Source organism: Phasianus colchicus, chromosome 1 (assembly GCF_987193195.1).
Source record: "Phasianus colchicus chromosome 1, bPhaCol1.hap1.1, whole genome shotgun sequence".
NCBI lineage: Eukaryota > Metazoa > Chordata > Aves > Galliformes > Phasianidae > Phasianus > Phasianus colchicus.
Genome location: NC_143436.1, coordinates 25,254,559 through 25,272,633, shown reverse-complemented (window position 1 = coordinate 25,272,633; position 18,075 = coordinate 25,254,559). Strand labels below are relative to the sequence as shown.

General features: G+C 38.3%; 1 protein-coding gene and 1 long non-coding RNA gene across 2 annotated transcripts in view; one reads left to right on the top strand and one right to left on the bottom strand.

Moving 5' to 3' along the window:
• Positions 1 to 18,075, top strand: part of CFTR (CF transmembrane conductance regulator) — an 85,217-nt gene that overhangs the window by 53,773 nt on the left and 13,369 nt on the right. The window contains exons 18-23 of the mRNA XM_031615378.2: positions 154 to 233; positions 4,527 to 4,677; positions 5,781 to 6,008; positions 7,367 to 7,467; positions 14,892 to 15,134; positions 16,865 to 17,020. Of these exons, the coding sequence (XP_031471238.2) occupies positions 154 to 233; positions 4,527 to 4,677; positions 5,781 to 6,008; positions 7,367 to 7,467; positions 14,892 to 15,134; positions 16,865 to 17,020 (959 nt within the window). The remainder of the gene's footprint in view (positions 1 to 153; positions 234 to 4,526; positions 4,678 to 5,780; positions 6,009 to 7,366; positions 7,468 to 14,891; positions 15,135 to 16,864; positions 17,021 to 18,075) is intronic.
• Positions 15,379 to 17,851, bottom strand: LOC149919460 (uncharacterized). Its single transcript, XR_016465063.1, has 3 exons — positions 17,762 to 17,851; positions 17,256 to 17,326; positions 15,379 to 15,518 (listed from the first exon to the last, which is right to left on the bottom strand). It is a non-coding gene; the product is annotated as an uncharacterized LOC149919460 (long non-coding RNA).

The following is an 18,075-nucleotide window of genomic DNA, read 5'->3' as shown; positions in this document are numbered from 1 at the left end:
GATTGCTTGTAGTAGAATAAATCTTGTACTTATCTGTAGTATTTTTTATTTGTTTGTTTTGTAAAAGTAATACATGTAGGATTTTGTGGGGAGGGTCTTAAAATGTTTTGTTTTGTTTATTTATTTATTTATTTATTTATTCTTAATCTATAGGTGGTATACTCAACAGATTCTCTAAAGATACAGCGATACTGGATGATTTACTTCCACTGACAGTATTTGATCTCATTCAGGTTTGTGGAATAGAAGTTCTCAATTTTGATGTCTTTTGGCATTGTAAAGTTTCAGTTGTACATCAAGTAAAGAAATTATGTAATGTGAAGAACTAACAGGAATTAAATCCCAACAGTCTCTTTCTTTCAGTCTGTTTACATAGCTGCTTATCTTGTAAGTCAACCACTGCTTCTGTTCTTGAGTTCTTGCCATAGGTCTACCTACACTCTTTGTGCAAACTTCCTTCGAGTACTTGGGCACAGAAACATTTTTGCCCTGCAGTCCCCTTCAGTACAAGTCCACATTCACCTTCAAAGATGTAAAATACATTCCTTGGTTCCCTTCAGTTATTTTGGATCAAGATGAATATAGTCTGTGAGGCACTTGTTAACTACTTGTTATGAAAGACAGCTTTTGGGGTTAGGAATTCTTTGGAGGAATTTTATGCCCTGAGAGTTGTAGAACTGCAGAATTTTATTTTATTTTTAATGGCAATGCTTGGTGCCATTGTAGCTGCTGGGAAACTCCACACATTGCCAGATCTTGATGAGCTTTGAATAATCTCCAGTACATTCACACTGAAGAGAACACTGAAGAAATACAGAGACAGAGACAATTCCAGTGCTTCTTAGAGGGGCTGCCTATCCTTATTCCTCATCCCACCTATTCTGAGACTCTGTGGCTCTGTATGGATCCCAGCTCATGTCAGTAGTGTCCCAGCACTTTCCATCTGTGAATTTGCTCTGATCTGCAGTTCTTACATGATGATCTGGTTAAAACCAAGTCCCCTCTCTTTTTTTATTAGTAATGGGTAACTTTGCCTCTTGACCTTAGAGAGGCAAGTGCAGCTCCACCTTAAGAAGTTCAAGAAAATAGCAATGTTACTTTGTGCACTGCTGAAGTCATGAATCTTTGCTGAATAAGTAAACGTGGACATTAAACCATTCTGTGAATTGCTGATGTCATCTTCGGTCCGAATAGTATTCACTGCTGTCTTTTGTGGTGTGTTTTTTTTGTTTGTTTCTGACATTTTGGATCTGCCATGGAGGAGTTATTCCAAGCTGAATTCTGTTAGTCCATCAAATTCTATGTCAAACTCTGTACAAGAAGCTGACTAGTTTTTCATATTTCAAGGTTAAAGAAAATAATCTCTACATGTAGCTTTTCTGTTCTGATGCCTTTCAGAAGTTAACCTGTAATACATATTGGTACATCTCTTTCTCCTGAGTTTCAGATGTAGAGGCTCCTGGACATGCATGGCCAGTTGCCCTTTCTTTCTTTTTTTTTTTTTTTTTTCTGTAGAAGATCATTAAATCTACCCAGTTTCTTGAACACTTTTTACCAGCCTTTTCCTTATAAGATATTTCTGTTCATCCTCTGCAGCTTTTGAATTATTTGGCAGTTTCCAACTTCCATGGACACTGCATATAGACAATGTCAGATTAATCTGAAAGACACACAGAAATTGTGACTCTATATGTTGGTTATCACAGAGTCAAAGGATGGTTGAACTTAGTGTAAATCTGTGGACCTAGTCCATAGAGGACAAACACTAGGATCTCTTCAAACCTTCTGTTCAAAGCTGAGTCATCTACAGCTAGATTGGATTTTGGATACCCCCAAAGGTGGAGACTCCACACGTTCTTTGAGCAGCATGTTCCAGTGTTTGACTGTCTCCACAGTGAAAAAAGTCTTTCTCATGGTTAAATGGAATTTTGTCTAGTTCAACTTGTGCCCACTGCCTCTTGTCCTTTCACTGCTTGTTAGAAGTGAGTCTGACCGCTTTCCCAAATCAACTCCAGATACCTATAACCTAATAAATTTTACATCAATGGCAAGAGATGGTGTCTGTGATGTTTTCTCTGGTGGCCATCTGTCAGAGTATGAATTACAGCCAGTTAATGACTGCAGTAGCTTTAAACAAGTTTAAATGCCTATGTCGGTCTTCCACCAGTACTTACAGTGGCATCATCATTTTTTGAAATCCTTTGCATGAGATGCTGCTAGCATATATTGCTAGTCCTGAAGATTTAATATTATCTCAGTCATGAGATCATAGTGAACTCACTAGACATTTATACTTACGGTCTTAACCACATTTTCTTAAAATAATGAACTGCCATTGATTAACTGAATTGGCTGTTGCAGTCATCACCACTTTGAACCCTGGATGAAGTCTCTATCACTTGTTGTGTTTTTTAAAATGAAGGCATACAGGAAGCACTGGAGTAAGTCTCCTGGTCTGGCCTCCATCCCAGTCCTAAAAGCTCATAATCTGAGGTCACTGCAGCACAGTCCTGTGGCTTTTAATTGATCTTCATTAACTCTCTGCTGGCATTCCCTGAGCATATACCAATGTAGCCAGCTTGTGTGTTGATTTTCATTGCTGACGTTTTGGAGAAAGTATTATTGTCTGTTTGTCTTTACACTTGTTTTGGTTTTTGAACCTGTGAGAGAACACTAATTTTTATTTTCAGCATTTTAGTGAAATGGGTGTTGGACCTCGGTAGAATTATGTAGTATGATCATAGCCTTTGCAAAATTTAAGTGAATGATGGAAATGGGAATTAGAACAGCCCCTCTGTTACTCTATGATCTCAAGTAACTTAAGACCTGTATAATTTGGCAGATGTCATTTGAATAACTCATTTTCTTAATAGTAAAATATAGAAAAGTTGCTAAACTCTGCAGTTTGAAATAATGAATAAACACAAATTCATTTTTGTGTTTCTACAGACCAGTGCTATACAGCCTATACAAGCACAACCCATGTGTGTCAGCATTCTTTTAATAGAAAGGGGTAAAGTAATGAAAGAAATCTTTAACTAGTCCATCTGTTAATTTTTATTCATAAACTTTGATACTGCCATTGCACTGATTGTATTTCTGATGAAAACATAGGGTAGGAAGCCTGTGTTGAACACTTAATGTTAGTCTGACTGTGAAAGACATCAGACTTGGAATACTGGAAATTGAAATCATTCCTTGAAACTGTGTAGATTTAATAGCTAACACATGAACTGCAAGTATCTTTTTAATGTGAAATTAGCTCTGTTTTCCCAACTATCTCTTCCTTGAGATAATGGGCAAAACCTGGAACACAGGAAATTCTGTCTGAGCAACAGGAAGCACTTCTGTGCTGTGTGGTTGTCTGAGAACTGACACCCGTTGCCCAGAGCTTGTATAGTTTCCTCCTTAAAGATCTTCAAAAGCTGCCTGCATGTGGTCCTGGGCACCTTGCTCTGCATGTCCCTGCTTGGACAGGGGTTGGACCATATGGACCCAGAATTCCCTGCCAACCTCAGCCATCCAGTGATTCTGTGAGCTGGTCAGTTACAGTGATGTTTATAATGTGATTATCATGTTGTTGACATTGTACATTTGTAGTTGCCTTCTGCTGATAAATTTGCAAGGTGAAGTAGTTAACTGTGAAAGGTAACACCCTGATATGAAGTAGAGTTTTGCTATTCTGCATACATGGATGTATTTGTGTTTCATTGATTCAGATATGGGACAGAAACAGCCCAAGTGCTTAAGGTGCTTCTGGAGTAAAGATTGACTTGACTTAAATAAATCTGTCTGGAGATACTGAGGATGAGGTCTCAGGAGAATGGTAGTAGTCTCTGGTAGAATAAATAGACTAACTTGAATGATTTTTCCCTTTTGAGCCATCTGTCACCTTAAAACATTTATTTATTTATTTATTTAACTTCCTGAAACTAACTTTTCATACCATAAGTCCTTTCGCAACTCATCTCGAAGATGACTAGAATCACTAGGTTCATATGTAGGTTACAGTCCCTTGCATAATTTATGATGTACCATTTCCCATTTTTTCTGACCCTTGGAAAAACTGATTGGCCCAGAATCTGCAGGAGAATGGCACTCAGCTTCTGACAGCCTAGCACACCTAGCCCAGACAGGACAAGGTCAGCATCAGTAGGTTTGAAAGATGACTGCAGATACAGCAAGTATCATTCTTATCATTTTAAGTGGAGTGAGTGCATAGCTACTGTTTTTGTGTGTATGTGTTTGACTTCATAATTTAGAAGTTTGCAATACTGTCTCTACCACAGAAAACATTTCTTCTATCTATTAGGAAAGGTAGACTTTTCTATAGGTTGTGGATCTGGTCTCAGTTATTCATGATTTTTTCATAAAGGCTTGTTCTCAGCTGCAAGTACTACTTAAGTTAGCATTTTATGGTTATCAAAACAATGCGTAGTTGCTGTGGGAAGGAAATTCATCACCAATCTCTAGTCTATAAAATGACAAGTTTACTATATCAATAGTATTTTTCTTTCATTCTACAGTTAATACTGATTGTGATTGGCGCTATAACAGTAGTCTCAATATTACAACCCTACATCTTCCTGGCATCAGTGCCTGTGATAGCAGCCTTTATTGTGTTAAGGGCATACTTCCTCCACACTTCTCAGCAGCTGAAACAACTGGAATCTGAAGGTATGAGCAACAAAATTGGTAGACTACTAAATCCACCACAAATCAATTGAGAAGTGATTCACCCTGTCACCTCTTGCCTTTTCTCTTGTAAGATGCCTTGTCTCTGGGAGTAGAACACTTATCTCCTTGAAAGCACAGCTGTTACTGATCCAGCCAGTACTGAGTGCTCTGCTGCCAAAGAACAATGGAGAAGACCTATTTAAAGCTGGGCTTTAACACCACTGCAGCTGAAAACAAATAAAGTCCCGAAATACAATTTTCTTCAAAGTAAACTTAACTTGAAAAATTGTGATCAGATTTAGTATGTGCCTCACAAGGTTGTTTCTTTATAAGAAAACTTTAGAATCTCCATACATTTCTTTTATGAGTGCAAGTAGGTTTTTTTTTCTGAATAAGTTATTTGACTAAATTTCTTCCTCTCCCATATTATCAGACTAACATATTCCCAATTAAAATGGAAAATCTGATTGTAAAGTGTGGGTTTGCAGATCAGGACTGTGGTCCGGCTTTACAAAAGATTGGCAGGATCTGACAATCCTCAGTCTGTTGTGAATCTTGCCTTTTACTTATGCATAATTTTAAATTTGCTCAGATATAAATTTAAATTTGTTTCATATTTAGAAGGGTTTAGCATTGGCACTCCGCTTTTTGTGTAATTCAAGGTTTCCTTAAAATTAGCACCATGACAGGAGAGTGGAATCCAGAGCGTTTAAGTACTCTCTCTGTGCCAAAAAAACCCACCCAAACTTACATGATGGAGTTGTCAGAATTGTAGGAATTAATTTTAGCTGGGGAGGAGCCTTCTTTCTCTTGTGACATCTTATAGCTGACCAGGCATTTTTCCAAGCAGTATGCTGACTATGAGGAATTAATGTGGTCACTTGCTGGCAAGACACTGAATGAAACTTCAGCCCATTCATGCAAACACTGTTGTGTATCCTCTGCTAGGATTACTTCAACTATGTATGCCAACAACATAGATAAATTAAACCTATGACAGTAGTTACACTGCTAGGAGTCAGACACAGGGCTGTGGATTTGTGTTATATGAAAAGTATTTTCTTATGAGTGTTTATGATGTTTGTAATTTAAACACTTTACAGCTCGGAGTCCAATATTCACACATCTTGTTACAAGCTTAAAAGGACTGTGGACGCTGAGAGCCTTTGGGCGGCAGCCATATTTTGAAACCCTATTTCACAAAGCTCTGAACCTACACACAGCAAACTGGTTCCTCTACCTGTCAACTCTGCGCTGGTTTCAGATGAGGATAGAAATGATTTTTGTTGTCTTTTTCAGTGCAGTGGCATTCATCTCTATCATAACCACAGGTACAGTAACTTTACTGGAATATTGAAATGCAGGTTTTGCCTCTGTTTAATAGCTCATCTGTGGACACTTCTGATGACAGTAAACCACTGCACAGTTCAGCATACATTGAGGTCACTGACTGAAGTATGTCAGAGAGTATAAAAAAAAATTGTGTTTTACTTAAAATAGAAGTTATACCACAGTTGTCTGCTATTGTAGAAGGCTCACTGAAAGGATTAGTTTGCAAATAATATCTGAGAGGCCACAACTTTCTTTTCTTGACCCTAACTGCTGCCAAAGTAGTCTGGTGGCTTCTAAACCACATAAAAATAACCACGTGAATGTACTGAAAAGCTTGGATGGTGATTATTGTCTGTATAGCTTGAAGTTTTTTAGTAAATTGAGGTTAATATTCCTCTCATTTTACAAATAGCTGAGTGAAAATGGATTTAATGATCTCTTAAAGCTGCATCAGTAGCGAAAGTACTCATTCAGTTTTCTAATTCCCAAATACTGACCCATTTCCTGGTGTGAATTTTTGCAAATTCCATTAAAAATCACCTCCAAAATGGCTCACCACTCCAAGTAAACTGAGTACACACAGGAGAAACACTATATACCTTACTATTCTACCTGGATGCTGAGCCAAGCATAGCCAGTCTTTGACAAGCAGAGTAGGAGCTGAAAGATCCCAATGAAAACTGAACAATTCAGCTTTGTGGAAAAATTCTGCAAGTTTAGCTACAAATAACTTTTAAAAGAGTTTCTAATTCATTGTGCTCTCATTTACATTTTTTTTTTTTTATTTCATTCTCAGGCATTATACTCCCTCTCCCCTGTTTTACATTGAACTTTTTATTCAGAATCAGTGTTATGACAGCTGATGAGCAAGAATTCAGTGACTTTAAGAATGAAGTTTTTTATTCTAACAGTATCTGAGTTTCAGCTGATCATATTTTATAGCTGATCATACTTTTCTTGATCATACATACATTACCAGATCTGGAGGTTGATGGCCCTGGTTGCAGCAGGGGAGTTGGAGTTTGATGATCCTTGGGGTCCCTTCCAACCCAAGCTGTTCTATGATTCCATGATTCTGTGATTCTATGATTCTATGATACCACGATTTAATTGCAAATTAAGATCAAGGTTTTTAGTGCATTCATTGACAGAACCAGGAGTTTAATTGATGACTAAACTGTCAATCCTCTTGTATAACCAACAAATGCTTTTTTCCATGAAATAGAAGAGAGAATTTGAATATATATTTTAAGATGTTTTATAGATCTTATATTCAATGTATGAAATATATATTCATTTTCTGATCTTTGTTGGCCTTTTATTTTTGTATACATTAAATCTGTTTTTCCCTTTGCAGGTGATGGACCAGGTAGAGTTGGCATTATTCTTACTTTAGCCATGAACATCATGGGAACCTTGCAGTGGGCAGTAAACTCAAGCATAGATGTGGACAGCTTGGTAAGCATAAAGTGTGCTCTGCTATGGTTTGTTTGTTTAGAGGAGTTGCTTTAATTTGTTGATAGTGGGTGTTCATTGAGTTATTATCAGACCTGTATATCAATCAAAAGTGAAAAAATTTCCCTTACATCGTTCACAGCAATCTCCTGGCTTTGGGACAGCACCAACTGAGTTTTTTCATGATCAGAAATTCTCCTGGGTGAGAAAAGGGAACAGCAAATGCTTGCTCTTGAGGATTCAGATTGTATAACAGTTATGGGAAAATATCTGAAAAACTTGGAGTTGCTTTGTTATGGTCATATACCTAATCAAATCTTGGTCCACTTATGTACTTTGTACAGCAGATTTCAATGGATGAGACTGAGCTCCTTTCATGCAAAATCGGAAGCAATTTAAAAATCATTCCTAGACTTAACTGGTGGTCTTTTTCTGGTTTTGCTTAGAATAACTTATGAACTAAGGCTTAGCTGATCTCATTAATTTGTGTAGTTAGTTCATTAATTGAGACTGAATTTAGGCTTTAAGAGAGAACATTTCACAGGATTATCTTATCATCACCTATTTGTTGAGAAGCAGACAGGAAACCCATAAAAGAATACGTTTGTTGTGGTGGTTTTCATCATGTAATAGTCAATTCTCTCTTACAATTAAGACATTCCGGGATTGATTTTAGACAGAATTCTTGTGGCAAAATTCATATAAACCCCAATTACATCTATAAAAAAAAATCTAAGATAAAAAATCTTTTGCATCTAGTCATACCCTCTCTGAATCCTAAAGTATCTTCTCAAGCCAAGCATGTAAGCACTGGAAAACAAATAACTTTCACAGGCGACAATTAGATCCTGATTAGCTGAAATGAATTGTTTTTAAAAAATAAGTGATTCAACCACCCTCATCCTGAAGGAAATCCTTAAGAGCCCCAAAACTGGGAATTAACCACTCACAAAATCTAATCTCTTGTTGACACATACAATTGGTGATAGTCCAGAAAGCTGACTGCCATTCAGGGACACATTTTTTCCCTATCCACCAATTGTTTTATGATGATTCTTTCTTCAGTTGTTAGTACAGGCTTGAAGGGCAAGCAGTTTGTGCAAGGGCTTGTTTGCCAAAACTGCAAGACAAGCCAGACTGCAGTTTTGTGACTGATACAAAGTAAAACATTCTATTGGTAAGGCACCGCACTGAACATTCAATGAACTCTCTTGTGTAAGCTCAATTTTAGCCTTATATGGCATAATGTAGTCACTGAAATATCACAGTCTGTGAGAACCATGTTCATTCATTTGCTTAGTGCAAATTGAAGATGCTTCACAGAAGAGCAGAGAAAATCTTGGTATAGTATTGAGAGGGTGCTGGACACACTAGCATTTTAATAAAGAACTTCCCCTTTTTAAAATACATTGATGCTAAGCTGTCATCTATTAATAGTAACTAGGAAGTAACTCCCTTTCCCCTGAAAAAGAATGTTGCAAATTGCCTTATATGTTTGTGAGTTCTTTCCTCTCTATTAAGACAAACTAGTATATTGGAGCTCTGGTTCTATTAATGACAGTCTTCTAGACAGTGCATCCGTTTATAGATAAATACTGTGTTCTTGTTTTGGTAATGGATTGCTGCCCTCCCCCGTCCCATGGATGTTTAAGTATCCCAGTTGCCAAGCTCAGATATTGCTGGCAGAATGGTTTCCTGACATTGAAAAGCTGCTTCTGTGCACAAACAAATAATAGCTTCATGGTTTCAAGGCAATAAAATGGCTTCATTGGGTAATTCAGATATATTATTTCCTACCCTTTGTCCACATTTGACACTTCCCTCTTTACAGTTATTTCGTTAAGGATGTCCTGTGAAGGCTTGCGTGTGTGCCTGGCTTAGTGTTCTATTTTGGTTATATTTCTCTCAAGGGATAGTCTGAGCTCCCAAGTGCATCAGATTGGTGAGAACTGACACATCTCTGCATGTCTCCAGTTACCAATACACACACGCTGCTCTGAGTGAGATCACTTCTGCCTTTCTGTGAGCAGCTGTGACATCCCTGCTTACAAGGCAGCACACAAGTGTGCCTGAGTGTACACAGTTATAGATGGTGGTCTTTGGTTGTCAGATAAATTGGTGTTTTCTGCTAGTGATTGAAGCCCATGGCTAAAGGCACAGCTGCTGCAATTAGTACATAACACTAAACTTGTGCTGAATTCTTTAACAAGGTATGTGAGATACGAGACATGAGTGAAATAGGTGCAAGCAAAAGGACAGGAAGAAGGAAAATAGGGAAACAGGATCATGTGACAAAGACAAAAATGCACCAGAAGAAATACCAAACAGATAAGTAGGTGGCAAATTTGACTTTATTCCACATAGCTGCCTTCTTGAGCTGCAATGATGTTGGCATATGTTTTCAAGCAATCTGAGAATCTAGGTTGGATTTTTGTTTTTACATACACAAGTATTCTTGTCTTTGGAGGGACTTCTGTTCATCTTTATTTGACTCTAACTGAAAAATCTCCATTATCTTTTAATACCCCATAATGGTTTTGGAACTGCATTTTCTACAGTCCTCATACTTTATCTGCTCTGGTGTTTCTTTTTTTCTTTTCTTTTCTTTTTTTTTAAACATGTGGTCACTCTGACAGCCACCCATTGTTTCATTTAAAGCTAGCAGCTAGACTAGATTTATCTCCTCGCTTTGATCATTTCTGCTAATAGCGCTTTAGCTTGTTTTCAGTCTTTTTCTTAGCCCTCCAGACAGTCTTGAAATATTTTTAATTTTTTCCTCCATAAGGAAATAAAAAAAATAAGTTTTCCAGTAAGTGTTGCCTTTTCAGATAAGGATTGGCTAGTCCCAGTGGAATGTTTTAATGTTCACTAACCTTCTCCTTCACTGATGTATATCCTGCAATAGCAGTGCTAAAACTGGGAAGGACAATTTCTTTCATCAGGGAGCAAGAAATTGTCATGCTTTCATTATTGCCAAGATAATTTATGTAAGGAGAGCAAAAAGAATTCCCCAAAGAGATATTAACAACGTACTTGCTACACTACATTGTGCTCCACCCTGTGCATCACTGATGCTGAGGAATTACAGTAGTACATGGTAAAGAAGAAGACCAAAGAAAAAAATGGGATTGTTAAAAATAATGGTTGTTTTATGGTTGGTTTTCATACTTTCATTTTTCCATGCTAGTTCTCTCTTAACCTGTTCAGTTGGTGATTTTTAACTGGAAAATGGTATTAGTGTGGTCTTGAGAAAACCTGAGAACTGTTTAGTCTGGTAAAACTTGGTAAAACTTTAGTAGCTTCTTGACTGTATAATCTGCATCAGAACAGCAGTTCTCAAAATGAGTTGCAGTGATATGGAGGTTCACAAAATCTAGAAAAAAAACAAAGCAAAAAAAAAAAAAAAAATCAGTACAAGTGTGAACTAAGTATTTCATTTTTGCAATCTGGAATAGGAGTATATGAATCATAGAATATCCCCAGCTGGAAGGGACCCACAAGGATCATCAGCTTTAGCCCCAGGGGTCCACACAGCACTGCCCAAAGTCAAACCCCATGTCTGAGAGCACTGTCCAAACCCTTCCTGAACTCTGGCAGCTTGGTGCTGTGCCCACTGCTCTGGGCAGCCTGTTCCAGTGCCCACCAGCCTCTAATGAAGACTGTTTCCCACCTCCCCTGACACAGCTCCATGCCGTTCCCTGGGCCCTGTCGCTGTCACACAGAGCAGAGCTCAGCGCTGCCCTCCGCTCCCTGTGAGGAGCTGCAGCCGCCATCAGGCCTCCCCTCAGCTCCTCTGCTCTGCGCTCAGCAAACCCAGGGGCCTCAGCCCCTCTAGGCCCTTCCTTGAATAACACAAAATTATTAAGCTGCTCCCCATGTCTTTCCCACTAGACCCTTCCTCATCTTCATAGCCCTCCTTTGGACACTCTTGATAGTTTCATATCATTCCATATTGTGGCACCCAAATCTGCACCCAGTGAGGAGGTGAGGCTGCACAGCGCAGAGCAGAGAGGACAACCCCTCCCCTCGCCCAGTAGCCATGCTGGGGCTGGTGCACCACAGGGTGCAGTTGGCTCTTCAGGCTGCCAGGGCACACTGCTGACTTGTGTTCAACTTGCTGTCAAACAGAACTCACCAAAACCCACATATGAGTTCAATTACTTATAAGTGTCTCCAAAACATGTCAGCAAAAGACAAGAAACTTCACAGTTAACGTATGGCCTGCCTGCACCAAGCTAGTTTTTGCAGTGACAAACTGCACGGGTTTTTTTTTTCCAACTTGAGCCACTGGACTGACCTCCTGTGGTATCTCTCAGTTGCACGCTGTGGTTTCCAGAGAGCTGTATTTGAGGAGATGGTGTCACACAACACTGTTGTTGCAAACGATATGTGTCTGCTTTGGAGAAAGTAACTGCTCTCTTTCAAGCAGAAGAATACAGAACCTTATAGAATTAGTTGTATTAGATTACTTGTGAAAAGAAAAAAAAAAAAAAAAAAAAAGACGACGTCTTCCACATTCTGGAAGTATGTATTACTTAATAATATTATGAATTCTCATCCCACATTAAGAATAGTTTAAGTGATATTAATGAAAAAGTAAATTAAAGATTTTGTAATGTTATTAAAATAGAATTAGGCAAGTCTAAAAATAGTGTATTATGCTCTAGACATTTTTAGCTGAAAGTAGTAAATATACTCCTTCGTTCTAAAGTATTAGTTGGAGAATGTGAATATAGCAGTTAAATTGCTGATGGGAATAACAGATAAGAAAATCTCTGTCACCTACACTATGCCTGTCATTATGAATGACAGAAGATTTCAGTCTCTGAAAGGAAGAATGGCTATCATTGTAAAATGTTACTGACATCTATGATGTAGATTATGCCCAGATCTAAATCATAATGCAAATTACAGAACCAGGAAAGCATCTTTTCAATTGACTTAAAGTACTAAGCTGTCTAAAACATCTTTGCATGTGAAGTGAGTGATAAATTTGTCAGGGGAGCTGGATTATAGAGATTAAATTTTATAAGGCAAGACTTTAGCCAGATGGCCACCTAGCAGATTTTAGCTGATGTGTAATGCTAGGATATCTTGGACAGTTACAGGGATTCCCTTTTTCGTACAGAATTTCATTGCCAAGAAGCCAAGAAAGAAGCTCTGATATTTCTGCAGATGTAATATTTCTAAAAATATAAGATTTCTGGGAATAAAAAAAAAGATACTAACACCAGTTGAAGTGAATGCATGGTGTTCATTATTGGGGCTTACTAAATGCAGTCAGAAAGAATAAAATGGCCTGTCTCATCCAAAGTCTTCCTGTTTGTATGATCAAAATGAGATGACATTCATATGTGAACATAATGATGGCTATGCCTTTCCATCTTGCACAGTAGTTGAAATGAAAATCGCAATCAATAGGCTGGTATATTAGCACACTTTTCAAAAGTTGTGTCACAGTTTTGTTTCAAGATACTGAGAGAGGTAAGCAATTTTCCCAGTATTTCCATGCATTATATATTTGCTCCTGCATGGAAAATCCACTGAATTAGATATTTCAATCTGGAGAGAAGAGCAGGAACCAATGATAATACAAGTAGCATGAGTTTACTGAAGGAATGCAAAAATAAGTTTAATAAGGTCAGGGATGTACAAAGATGTTTCTTTAATATCAATTAAGAGTGATATGATTGGGTTCTGCAGTTTGGCATTTCAGTTAAATCTGTAAAATTGGGCTGGAATAGCACATACCAATACACTCAGGCTGGATGGGGCTGGACAACTCTGGACCCACTCCAGAGTTCAGAAAGAACTGTCTGAAAATTTGGCCATAGGTAACCACGGCTTTGAATGAATCCATCAATGTAGCAGTGGTGGCATGTGACCAAGAAACAAATGTTTCTTCCAGTTGAGAAAGAGAGATCAGAAGTCACTGATCCCACCATGAGTTTGTTAGTCTGATGGTAGCAGTCTTTAGAAACTATGCTGAAGATGTAACTGAAGATACAAAGCTTACAGAGGGAATAAACACAGATATGCTGAAAGTAGAACGTGTTAGAATAACTTGATAATTGTGTTTGATGATTTATTTCTGGACAAAAGTAATTTAGTAATAATCTGTCTTCAGGAATACACTGGCTATGGCTCTGTTTCAGAAGTCATATAAATGAATGAGATCAGGATTATTGCAAGAACCTGTAAACTAGTTAATGAGTTGGATAGAAAGGAAATGGCGTTAAGCTGTAGGTATTAAGCTATAGGGAGGCTACTCAACAAAGATTAGGTTTGTGACTGAGCTTGTTTTAATCTTTTTCTAATACTCTCAACAAAAAGAAAAAAGATGTGTTGAAGAAAACTGCCAAAGGCACAGAGCTGAAGAGCAGTCTCAACATGAAGAACACTAAGAGTTAAAGGTATTAGGTGACCTCAGATGACAAATATGAAACAGATTTCAGTCAACAAAGTGCAAAGGCTTAAACTTAGGAACTGCTAATAATAACCTCCCTTGTAAGTAAGGATCTCTTCAGTTAGAAATGTCTAAAGTGAAGGAAAGCTTGGCCAACCACTGCTTGGTTACAGGGTGACTGTAAGATGTGAGAGTGAAGAAAAGAATATATATAATCTTAAGATGTGTTAATCAAGATATTCCTAAAATAGATAAGAAAGTATCAGCACGTTTGTACAGTGTTCCTGTAAATATCATGCAAAATGCTGTATAAGTTCTGATCAGACAGGAAAGATTAATTTGAACTGGGATGTCTGGGGAAGGAGAACATATGTTTAGAAAGAGGCTTAAACCTGGATTTTCTTTAGGGTTGGAGAATAAAGGGTGACTGGATCTAAGATGGCCCACCATAAGTTAAAGGGGAAAGCAGTTAAAGAAAAAAACTTCAGAACTTAAAATTTACAAATGCCCCAAACTTGTCCATAGACTTAAAAATATATTTTATGACCACCTGTCCAGTGAAGTTCTGGCAAAGGAGATGAATTAACTTTTTATTATCTGATCCTTGACCTATTCAAATTCCATGCATTCTACTTATCTTTGAAGATCAGTCATTATTCAAGGAAATTTTCAAGTAGAGCAACCTCAAACGGCAGGAAGGAGCTGAAGACTCCCAGATTTCTTACATGATCGCTGATTTCAGATGTACAGCTCATCTGCTGTTTTTGCTATACATTATAAAGGTGAAGAGAGCTATTGTGCTCATTTAAAAATAAAGGAAGGGGAATTAAATGTTTGACCAACGTTAGCATTGTAGAAGAGAAAAATAATCTAGAGTTCTGTAAAAGAAGTACCTTACCTTTTCAAATTATACAGCACTATACATAGAAAAGAGACTCACTGGATAGAAATTAGGAATAATTTGATCTTGTTTGCTTTGGTAGCTTAGTACAATTAGAATAATATTTGCTTTGATTCCTAGATGCGGTCTGTCAGCCGAATATTTAAATTTATTGACATGCCAACAGAGGAGATGAAAACCATTAAGCCACAGAAGAATAACCAGTTTTCAGATGCCCTTATAATTGAAAACAAGCACGTGAAGGACAAGAAGAACTGGCCATCTGGGGGACAAATGACTGTGACGGACCTTACAGCCAGATACACTGAAGGAGGAACTGCTGTCTTAGAAAACATTTCCTTTTCAATCAGTTCAGGGCAGACGGTGAGACACTGTTTTGTTGTGTTTGGTCTGACTTCTATTATGCTTTACTGTGGAAGTGTCATTATAAAACTATTTATTGACTAAGTAAGTTTTTGTAGATAGAAACATGAAATTATTGCAGAACAACATAATCATCTAAATCACCTGAATAACAGAAATGTCTTCTGCCTCTTATTAAAAAGAGCTCATATCTAGTATTATTAGCTATGAACAAAAATAGTAAGGAAATTTGGCTTACTTATCCTAGAAATCTTGAAGCTGTTTGTACCTTGGTGAAGCACGATGAGGAGTTTTCTAGACCATGAGGAGAATAACACACAGATAAAATATTTCTGCAGCATTTCTTCACGTCCTTTTTCTGTGCTTGAAGTTGGCCTCCTCCTCCTATGGACAGAGAAGTGTGCAAATGTTAGGGGCAGACTGACCCAGGTGGAATGGGACATGAAAGAATACTGGCCAGCGTGCCAATGGTAACGCACCAGCGGCTCAGCGCTCAGAGGGACGTTCCGTGGGTGCTGTGGGCTGTGCCAAATTATTAGAGAGCAAACAATAAGCAGTTCTATTCTTTAAAAGGCTTACAAACCTCTAACTAATCTTCATGCGTGTTTGGATTTACATTCAAGAAATAACTTTATTCTCAGGGCAGCACTTAGGCAGGTGTTGAACACTTTGCTTGAAGTTCATGCAAAGATTCCTGAGCTGAAGCTGTATGGATGAAGAGCTAAGTTTAACTCTGTCACCTAGATGAGAAAACAGGTTCAGCAACAATGCCTTGCCTTGCCATGAGGCAGCTCTTAGGTCCTACTTTGAACAGCACCTGTCTGCCAGAGCTGATAGATTGGTTTACACGTTTCATTTCTAAGTTTGAGGGCACTGAAATTTTGATAACAGGGTTCAGACTTCCTGTAGCATCATCTTAAAACAACTGTGCCTTTGGAGGAGAGGCAATCTGTGATTTCTGGACTGTGAGGTTTGGGTGCTTCTGTAGTCTGCTTGATTAACTTCCTGAATAATTCTTTGAAGCAATGGAGTAATGGAAATGAAAGATACTTTTGTACTGTACACTTCTGAGGCAAAACAATTAAAACAAAGGTCCCTTTTACAATGACTACGATTTAGAAATTTTATCCAATTCCAGTGGTGAACCATGTATGCAGAGGTAGTGTTTCCAGAATTGGAGTGTGTTCCTTAAACCAAAGGGATTTGCTTCTGCCTTGTAGTGAAGCAAGAGAAAAAGAAGCAGGAAAGGGGAGAACTCCCATTATAGACCTTTGCTTGTCTTGTTTTGCCTTAGGCATTGTAATGAAAATGTCAGATAACAGGAATGGTCCCCATGTCACCTCATCACCTTCACATTTATATTGTCATTGTTCAAATGCAGCCCATGCTCAGACAGTTCAGCATTAGCTGTGTAAAATTCAGCTGTGGAAAAAGCCAGTATCTCAGCTTTGGGTGGTGGTTACAAAATATGAAATAATATATAAGGAAATTTCTGCTCTTCAGGTAAGTATAGACTAATGGATCTACCTTCTTAGTTGATTCTGAAGGTTTACACTAACAATCAGCCCTTGCTGTAGACTTTTATCACTTACAAATGAACAACCTACGCTATCCCACTGAAATCAGTTTGGATTGCCCTCCGCTATTAAGATCTCTAAATGCTGCTGCCTTGGTCTGTGGTTAATATATGAGTGATATTAAGTGCTTGCTGTTATTAATTTGCATTGCAGGTGGGCCTTTTAGGAAGAACTGGCTCAGGAAAAAGCACTTTACTTTTTGCATTTTTAAGACTGCTGAATACAGAAGGGGATATCCAGATTGATGGCATCTCCTGGAACACAGTCAGCTTGCAGCAATGGAGAAAGGCCTTCGGAGTGATTCCTCAGGTAATGAGAATGTTTCAGAGGCCACAAAGGGCCTTCATTTTTTTTTGATTGTATACTAATATGCACATAGTTACATTTAAGCTGAAAGCTAGTTGTTTTATGCTAAGAAACAGAAAAAATGGACAGAATTTGTGAAGAGGATAGTTGGATGGATGAATGTGATAATTTGCAGTAATTTTGAGTAATTCTATGTCACTCACACAAGAGCTCTTATAAAAATGAGAAGGTACAGTACCCTCAAACAGAAGTGTTATCTCTCTGCCTCTGAAATGGATGACATGTTGATTCAAAATAAGATAGTGCCATCTAAAGAAAAAAAAATACAGTCAGTGATGTTCTCACCTCCTGTTTTCTAAAACCTTACATCATGTATTATGGTTAATTTGTGAAAACAATACTTTGCCTGTTTTCTTTGATAGGTCGGTAGCAGAACTACTCAATCATTAACTGATCCCCAACTCGGGGTGGGACAACTTCCTCTAGACCAGGCTGCTCAACCTGCCCTTGAACACTTCTAGGGGTGGGGCATCCAAAGCATCTCTGAGCGACCTATTCCTGCTCCTTACTACCCTCATTCTGTGACTCTGTGTTAAAGAGTGCCTCTCCAGCTTTCTTGTGTGCCCCCTTTAGGTACAGAAAGGTCACTATAAGGTCTCTCTTGAGACTTTTATTGTACAGGCTGAATAATCCCAACTCCCACAGCATATCTTCATTGTAGAGGAGCTCCAGCCTTCTGAGCACCTTTGTGGCCCTCGTCTGGATCTGCTCTAATAGATCCGTGTTCTTCATATAGTAGGGACCCCAGAGCTGAATGCAGTGCTCCAGGTATGGTCTCAAGACAGCATCATAGAGGGGAACAATCACCTCCCTTGGTGATCACCTCTTGGCGTTCTGGGCTGCAAGAACACATTAAATGCTCATGTTGAGCATTTCAGTCACCAGTGCACCAACTTTTTCTCCATGGGGCTGCTCTCAATCCACTCATCTTCCAGCCTGTATTGATGTTTGGGATTACCCAGACCCACGTGCAAGACCTTGCACTTGTCCAGGTTGAC